General features: G+C 38.0%; 1 protein-coding gene across 1 annotated transcript; it reads right to left on the reverse strand.

Annotated features, from left to right (window-relative positions):
* Nucleotides 1–1,466: 1,466 nt before the first annotated feature.
* LOC104910980 (importin-7-like) lies at nt 1,467–3,806 on the reverse strand. The gene is made up of 3 exons (XM_010710927.3): nt 3,704–3,806; nt 1,966–2,119; nt 1,467–1,655 (listed from the first exon to the last, which is right to left on the reverse strand). Exons 1-3 carry the CDS (start codon nt 3,738–3,740, stop codon nt 1,493–1,495), a joined length of 354 nt encoding a protein of 117 aa, XP_010709229.1. The 5' UTR covers nt 3,741–3,806; the 3' UTR covers nt 1,467–1,492.
* Nucleotides 3,807–9,739: the final 5,933 nt, after the last annotated feature.

The following is a 9,739-nucleotide window of genomic DNA, read 5'->3' on the forward strand; positions in this document are numbered from 1 at the left end:
AATAGGGCCCCAGATGTTTCCATGCCTATGCTGAAAGGAGAGCTCCCTTTCCCAAAATATTTCAACATTTCTGAATTAAAATGAGGCCACATTTTTAAATCTTCCCCCCAACTTTTAATTTGCTAAGAAAGAAGTCCTTATTAACTCAAGTGCTAACTCTGCAAAACAGCATCTAGATCATACCAGCGATAACTAAGAACAAAGTAAAGAATCACCAAGAATATACAGCATGATTTTTCTGTTTAAGCAATTAATACTCCTGAGTTCTTGTGGGAAGGTTCTGTCTGCTGTTTTTTCTCTGTTTTAAAGATGCATCTTTTCTAGACTTTTCACTACTAGTAAACGTTAATCAATGCTTAGTCTCTTACCAACACCAATTTGCAGAAATATAAAGTCTACTCATTTTGCTCCCAAATGGCATGTGCTGTAAAAACCATTACCAGAACATTGAGTTCCAAAATCCTGTTCAATATAGCTTACACATTTCTATATGATTCGTAAAGCCCATCCTTACTAACTTCACCAGAAAGCAAAGTATGAATAGTTGCTGGCCTCAGTCAAAGCACGTGATCAGCTAACACTCTGAACACATCTGTTACCTTAGTTAATCACGCAATGACTATGCTCACATTAAAAGTTTTCCTTACGAAGGACTACTATAGTCATAATTTACCACCAGTCAACACTCCATGTTTATCTCAGATTCCTGCTGCATATTCAATGAAATTTATCTGAAAGTTGAGCAAGCTTGCTTTCTTATCAGGACTTCCCATTTTTATTCACAGAAAGACCACTGGAATGCAATTACTTACAGAGGTGTTTAAAGCTCTTCTCTTGAAAACAATTTGTGAGGAACCATTATCCACCTGTTCTAATGTCATGAATTCTACATAAAGTAACACTGCACATAATGGCTTTTAGAGATTAAACTGTAGATACCACCAGTTACACTACTACTGTTGCCCATGACTTTAGGATTGGGATCTCTGCCACAAAAAGCAGCCTTATACAGGCCAGAAGCAATAGAGTTCCACATAACTTCTCAAGCTTTAAAGCTCTGAGTTTAAGACCAGATACAGAGCCAAAGATATTCAAAATTTACAAGAGGATCAAACCAAAGTTGACTCGTTTTGACATTTCCTAACATTCAAGATTTCACACTTTGAAACCTTCATATGTTAACTGCTGCTGATGCTTATACTGCTGAAGCATTTCAATCCAAATATAAGTATCACCAAATCAGCACTTTAAAGATGCACCCTTTCTTCCAGTCTTAATTTTCTAACAGAAGCAGTTTTTCTGTAATTTCTTAGTACAGAAGATATGAGCCAGCAACTACATGGTAAGCATTCAAGTATATTCTCTAAATTTAGATTCTATCAACCTGTGCTCCATTCCATATGCAATTTTACACTGTTGCAAAATATACGTGGTACATGAGATATAAGCATATTCATTCTGCTCTTATAGGAAAAAAAAAAACACACACCACTTACTCATAGTTTTTCACAAGTTGATAAAGACACAGAAGAATCCCAAGCCAACAAGCACTGTTGTCAGACTGAAGGTAAAACCCAATTTTCTCCACAACTGCAGTCCAACGACTAGGATAATCATGCTTGATAATATGATGAATGCAAGTAGTAAGTTGTACTCTGGAAATCAAGTGTATAATGACAAAATAATTAATAATATTCTTGTGGCATTGCAACAACTAATGCCCACAACTTAAATTCAAGCATATTTTCTTTAAATAGAAAGTTTAGGTTCCACACTTTTTGTTTAACAGTGCTCAATTTAAGAAAAAATGAAGCAACAGGGGTCTGACTTTTTCATTGTGAAGGATTTTGTACCAGTAAGCTTCCACATGCTTAACATTCAGGCTCAGTTGTGTAAAAAGAAGAAACAAACACACAAGAAAGTCAGAAACTGTAACAAATTCAAAAATATGCACAAACTGCATACCTAATCAGCTCAGGAGAGTGAATAATGGCTTCTACAATATTTTCACGAATACAGTGTCTATCTTCTTCTGGGATGGAGTAAGGTGGAATCTCTCCAGGTGCAGTTTCCCGGTCCGGCCAATACTGGGTTATCATATTTTTCAAGTAGATAACCCCTGTCAGACAAAAGCAACAAACCAGCTCATAGCCAAAGTATCAAATGAACGCTCATTTTGCCAAGACAAATCTATTTCAGAAAAACTGATTATAGTGATCAATCCATTGACCATTTCTAACAAGGAGAACTATAACGCATAAAACATACAAATTATTAATTTGCCATGTTGCATTTCTTCACCTATTGTGATATTTAGTACTGTAAATAATGTGTGTATCCACATGAAAATACTAAACACTTCTGTTAGGTATAAAAAGCTTGCGTAACAGTTTAGCAGTAAGCTGCTGAAAAAATCTTTTACAACATTTCTATTTTCATTAAAACAGATCAAATAAAATTAATACTAATGACTGTCTGAAACATCCAATGTATTTTCCAAGTGAAAAAAAAACACCAAAAATTCAGTCCTTCATACAAGTGTAAATGTTGAAAGAGAGCTCCTTTCTGCCATATAACGGGCCACTGCACTTTGCAGCTATTGGGCTGCTGGCACAAATGCATTCTTTTACCTTTTGACAACCAAATCCAAACTGCTTATTTGGCTGAGTATAGCTTACAGCACTTGAAAAGAAACAGACTGACAAAGGCAACAGGAAATCTCAAATTGCAAACTAATAGCAAAGTTAATATTAATCTAATTCTATATACAAATCCATAAAGCAAATTCTTTTTGCAAACCTGACATCTACCTTCTGAAGAGTCAGAAGCAAACTGTTTCTGAAAGGGTCTGCATGATACAAAACAAGCTGCAGAGATGTGCTATGACAACACTGAAGCGATGCAGACTTGAGTCTGCCCTCAGTGGGATTTATCATACCATTAATTACTTTGCAAAACATGCACACAGCTATGTGCTGTAGGAGTTGTCTCCACCCTCTACGGACTGATTTATTTTTTAATTAGCTTATATCAAGGTGGAATTTTCAGAGGTTTTCAAATCTCCCCCTTTTTTCACTTACATGTTAAGCAGTAACTTAACACATGATCTTAACTGTCCACAAGCATCAAGACAAAGAACACAAATTAGGCTTACACTACAAGCTGGAATAGTCTATTACCTGGAAAAAATCCAAAGCAGGGACCAAGATCTTATCTCCTGAGCTGTCTGAATCCACAGAAGTATTGTATCAGAAACCTTTATCAAGTAATCAGAGTAGCTTTTAAGGTGATATTTGGAGCTGTTAATACTCAAACTTGAATTCTACTGATGACTTGTGCAAATTAATTGGGTTCCAAAGGACATGATTTGTTTTCTTCCACTTACAATGTTCAAAAACATTAACATACTAGCAGAAGGTAAAATCAGCTGCCCTGGCCAAGTGTACTAGCACTACTCTGGTTTCCTAAAGATTAGAGAGACAAAGGGAAGCAACCACTGAAGAGTCAGCCACCTTTTCTTTCTCTTCCCCATCTAATCCAGTGCATGGCGCCAGGTGAAGTTACTCTGAACATAATTCTGATGACTCCTGACTTTCAGGTGCTTGAAATTAATACTGTTAGAATTCCTCAACAGTATCTGCATGTGTAGCTGTGTGCACACACCATTACAGCAGTAACAACATAAAAGGATTTGAAAACTTGCCTGCCTGTCTCACTGGTAAATCCAGTTGCTCGGACATAGTGATCTGAAGCAAAGTTGAAACGAAGTTCACTGACTTATGAGCCTGTAAAACACAAAAAATAAGTTATAAATTAACACTGTCATGATTTAAGTTTCCATTTCGGAGTACTCCTGTTTGCTTTTACCATCTTTTTATAATGATGTGATATTATGAATGGAATACCAACAACTCAAGTTTCATGGTTAGCCAGCAAAACAAGGCATTCCAAAATGTCATGCTCATTGTATTCTTAAGATAGCACAGTAAAGTCCTACCATTTCAGGTAACAGAGTTGAAGAAATCATAAAATAACTTCAGGAATCAGCCTTTTATAGTCACTCACGCAGGAAAAAATATCTGAATATTCAGAAAAAAAACCCAAAAAACTGCAGCAACTTTCAAGTGACCTTAAACGAGGTACGAATTCATTCTATCACCTAATCAACAGACACTTACTATGTTTCTAAAACCATGTGTAGCCTTAGCCAACATGTTTAAGTCATACTTCACCTTTTTGATAAAAATGGCTTCAAGCGACCGCTGCTGCTTTGCTGCAGCAACTTTAAGTGTACCATACAACAGCACACCAGCAGTACAGAGGCTTAAGTGGAGTCAAATTCTATTCTTAAAAAAATAAAAAGCTATCTATTTCTAACTGGAAAACAACATCGTTTCCTTCAAGGTCAAAAGTCAAAGGACTGGGCCTGCACCTGCTTCACCTACACTAACGTGACAACCTTGGTTCATGTGCTCTTTGGATCAATTCTATCAAAGACAACTGTATGGACTTAAGTGTCATTACCCATTTATTATTCAGCTCTTTACTTTCTTCACAAAAAGCAAATAGATTAGTTATTTGAAAAGCAGTAAAACTATAGTACCCATTTATAAAAACAAAACAAAGAAACAAGAGAATGTCTAATTTGCAGCAGAGCAAATGAACATAAGGAAAGAGACAATCAGGAACTGCCTTTCTGTTTGTTTAGTAGAACCAAAAGCTCACTGACTGAAAATGTCAACATTTCTCCTAAGCAGGTAACACTGCCCAACTCACTCCTATCACACCAGATTCTTTTCTCTGACCTTAATTTTCCTTATAAAACATCTCCTAAATGTTCTAGTGTAAACAAATTGATAAGGGACATGGCAGTTGCTCATGTATTTGCACAATAATTGGATTTGCACTCCTCTAATACTTCATTTTGATTTTAAACGAAGAATTAATTTGACTGAAGATTTGCCCCAAGATACTAAAATGTTGTACATTAAAAATCTACTGACTTTGGAAAGCCCACAGCAGCAACACTTGCACTTGGACCAACTGTAAAAGTTATTTGTGCAGAGTGCCTTGATGCACTGGGAGAAAAAACACCAAGGTCAGCACGCATCTTTCTGGCCCAAGTCCCTCTGATATCTCTGATGTCCTCATGAAGCAAATATGCTTCCAATGAAAAAGATATGTATTTGTCTTCAACTGTCAAGTAAATAGTTGAATATTTTTAAGTCAAATTTATTTGTTGATAATAATTTCTACTACAATTCCAGGACTATTCAGCTCCTTTTTCTTCAGTGGCATTAAAAAGCACTTCCCCTGCAACACGTACCCTAATTCAGCACAGTATTCCATTGTACCCCTAACACTGATGTCAATAGGAGTACTCCTGTACTTAAATACTTAAATGTACTCAAATTCATTAAGAACTTCTTGAGGAAAGGATGCAGTTTCAATAACACTTAACTTAGCTATGAGTAAGGCTGTATTACAAGACGCTCAAAATGAACTTAAAGTGAAAAGTGATGTCCTTCTACAGTAAGTAGGATAAATTTAACTGTCTTTTTAGTACTGAAAATTCTTTAATGCATTTCATGTTCAGAATTTGGGAAGTATTTAATCCTAGAACACTGAAAATAAAGTATTGCTTTCATTTTCTTCTACAAATGGTAACTGTACTTCAAAGTAAAGCTAGTATAAAAGATATTTCAATTAAAATATAAAAATAAATAAGCTGCTTAACTGCTGACAAAGAACTGATGAGAATAAAAATTGAATAAGGAAACGTTAACTGCCTTAAAAACAAAAACAAACAAAACCAATCAACTAAAATAGACAGCAATGTACAAGACTGCCACGCACTGAAATTTAACTGAATTAATCCCAAATAATCTTTCCTATATTAAAAAAATAAATCAAGACTGACTGTAATTGTAGCAAGCCACAGAAGCGCCTAAGAAGATGAACTATATTAGTGTGTAGAACAAGTACATTTTCCTAGAACTATTAAGGTTGGAAAAGACCACCAATAAGTTCATCTAACCAACGCCAGCCCATCCCCACCATGCCCATGTCCCTCCTCCCACATCTGCGTGGTTCTCGAGCACCTCCAGGCACACCTCTGTGCCAATGCCTCACCACTCTTTCATTTTCACTGCATCCTCTAAACTATTAAATTATTTGACATGATAGAACCAGAATATTTCTACCATTACCTCTCTTAAAACCTTACGGATATCTTACTTATTAACATTTCAGTCATCACACACCAACCAATCCCAGGGATGTGCTTCTCCATCAGTTCTACTGGTTCAAAGCACAGACTCAGGCTAGAAATAATTGGTGATTTTAATACAACTGGCATATAAAGTAACTCGTACTTTTCACTTGAAGCATCCTATTAATTCATTCAGTTACAGCAAAATTCACACACCGCCCCATGAACACTATGCATTCTATACCAAGGACTTCCCACCTCTTCACACCGAGCGTTCCCACCCCATCAAAACCAACAGCTTCTAGAGAGGCTGAAATGTGGAGAGAACAGCTATATGAAGGGATGTGTACATTGAGAGGGCATATGAAAGCCCAGGTACCACAGAACTCCTCGCTTGCTCCCTCGTTTTGCTTTACTATTAGGAAGAACATTCAGCCTTGGCCTTCAGGTAAAACAACTGAACTTAATTTTAGAAACATCGCATAGGTGCCGATTTTCTATCTATGGCACTAAGAATACTGAACAGACACGCGTTTCAGCTATTTTCATCTTCAGTATTTTTGTACTGCAGAGACGGCTGGCCTTCGGGACACTATGCTTACCTTCACTGACACCACTGCTAAAAAACCAACCAAACAAAAAGCCAACAACCAGCACTGACAATTAGTGTTGGTCTACAGAGACCTCCCAAGCTCCAGAACACAACAACTAAAACCACCATTTCACAAAGGCTTCTCTCGTATATTCCAACTGTGTGGAGAACAGAGACAACTTCTGACTGAAGTTGTGACACAGGTAAAACCTTATCCCTTATTCTCATGCTCCTTGCTTACAAGCACCCTTTACTTGTATAAATATGAAATCAAGAGAACTACGATAATTGCAAAAAGAAGTTTGTGTCATAAGTCTATTTCCCAACAGGCACGTCAGTTCTGAAAAAAAAAAAAATCATCTCAAGTCCTTCCCCGTTACTAATCTTCCAACATGCCATGTCACTGGTATGACTTTCTGTTGTCTAAGAGCCAAAGAATCCGGGGACTTTTCCCAAGAGCAATCTCTGCTATGCAGCCTCACTGGCTGAGGAATGCATTCTATCAGACCACAAACGTTGCACTACTGTCTGTTAATATCAGCATTCCAGAACATACAATCTTTGTTCATCTTTTTCTGCAGATTTTTCCTAGCCAAGACGGTTTGCAAGCCATGTGCTAAAACAATTTTCTTATGAGGTGTCGTGCCAGCCTCAATCTGAAACATATATCAAGTACAAAGAAACCAGATGATGGCATACAGAACTACCAACAGTTCATTATGATACACAAAGGCACTTCTTTCCGCCAATGATACCCACTGAAGACGTTCTTCTCTAAAAGCACTATTATTTATATTTTACACAAAACATGCATGATATTAACTGATTAAAAACAAGCTTAATCACAGGTGAAATTGTCTCCACACATTCTTCTTAGATATCAAGTGCATCTGCAGAGTCAGAGTCCTACACCTGGAAAGCAATAACTATGTGCATCACCACAAATTAGGGGCTGGAGAGAAGGACCTGGGTGTCCTGGTGGACAACAGGTGGCCACGAATCAGCACTGTGCCCCTGTGGCCAAAAAGGACAATGGTGTCCCAGGGAGCACAAAAAAAGAGCATGGTCAGCAGGTGAAGGGTGATCCTTCCCCTCTACTCTGCCCTGGTGAGGCCACAGCTGGGCTCCACAGTTCAAGAAAGACAGGGATCTCCTAGAGAGAGTCCAGCAGAGGGCCACAAAGATGATGAGGAGCCTGGAGTGTCTCCTGTATGAGGAAAGGCTGAGAGACCTGAGGCTATTCAGCCTGAAGGAAAGAAGACTGAAAGAGGATCTTACCAATGCTTATAAGCATCTGCAGCACAGGAATAAAGAGGATGGGGCCAGGCTCTTTTCAGTGGTGCCTGACAACAGAACAAGGGGCAATGGGCACAAACTGGCACATAGGAAGTTCCATCAGAACACGAGGGAAAACTTCTTTAATATAAAGGCTGCGGAGCACTGGAACAGGCTGCCCAGAGAGGTGGTAAATATTTTTCTATGGAGATTTTCAAAACCTGCCTGGATGCCTTCCTGTGCGACCTGCTTTAGCAGGAGTTGCACTTGATGATGATCTCCAGAGGTCCCTTCCAACCCCTACAATTCTGTCCTTCTGTGAAGCACCTCCTTAGCTGTCAGCAAAAAAGCAGATCAGAATAGTAATAAAATACACACGACGTGTTGCTGAACTAGAACCTTCAGTTGTATTAATACAATTATTCAAATTAGCACACATTTAAATAAAAGCTACAACTTATTTTTTAAGTAGCTAAGAACCACAATTTAAATACATTTCCTCAGAACCAGTTCTGAAGAGTGCAGTTTTTTATCTAGACTGTAACAGCATTGGATGAACACACAGCTATTACACTGAGATGAAACAGCTTGGCTTTTTTATAGAAAGGTAAGGTCAGGAACTGTAAGGCCACGCTGAATCAGCAGACTCCTCTGTAGCACTCTTTCAATCCTTTTTAAGAACTCAGCAGGTGTAAAAGTCATTCTGACCTCAGGTTTTTGCAAGCTGATTTTACCATCTCTTACACAGCTGCAATGCATATGCAAATGAAGTTTAAGGTCCATTAAAAACACATACATGCATATCAAATCTGGCAAACGTATTTGATGCTCATTTCAGAGTGCTGTCTGCAAGTTCTGAAATCTATTTACTTTTCTATTAAGAAGAAAAAGGAAATGTGCTCTTTGTAAAAGTTAGCTAAGCACACACAGTAACCATTTGCTAAGCCATAAGAAAGGGGCAAATCACCCTTGTCTGCTAGGATTCTGCCTTGCACTAGTTAGCATGATTCAAGCATCCAACTGCTTCCTACTGACAACACTCCCTTGATTTCTCATTGGCCCCAAGGGGATTTCTGGTGCTGGATCAGCCTCTGCATACACAACTTAAATCCATCCTCTCACAAAAGATCTCTCATCTAACACACACCAGAACATACAAATGGAAAAACGGGGGGTGGAAATAAGAGAGAATAATCATGCACTTTCATGAGAATATCATGCTTCTAAGAAGTTCCAACAAACACCCGTGATATAGTAATCAGACAAAGCCAGGAAACTCAGGCTCTGCTCTTAGTCTTAGATACACTACAGTATATAGCTGTAGGTGTCATACATGAAGATCATGTTATACCTCCTAGGTTAAAAAAAAAAAAAAAAAGTAACATTACAAATACCTACCCTAAAGCATTCAAATACACAGCATGTCAGTATTTTTGAAATCCCTGAGTGAAAGGTATGTAAAAAGGAACTTGCTTTTTCCCCTTGGACGGCTCTTCACTGCAAAATTCCCAACAGATAGAGTCCAATCATTTTAGTTCATCAATCCATTACGCTGGCACTTGGATCTCCTGAGCAGGCCATGAAGGGCATTACACGAGGTCACACTACACTTTGTAAAACCGACTGCATGCTATGATGACACGTTCACAAGCTCAAGCTTT

Source organism: Meleagris gallopavo, chromosome 5 (assembly GCF_000146605.3).
Source record: "Meleagris gallopavo isolate NT-WF06-2002-E0010 breed Aviagen turkey brand Nicholas breeding stock chromosome 5, Turkey_5.1, whole genome shotgun sequence".
In the NCBI taxonomy this organism is placed as follows: domain Eukaryota; kingdom Metazoa; phylum Chordata; class Aves; order Galliformes; family Phasianidae; genus Meleagris; species Meleagris gallopavo.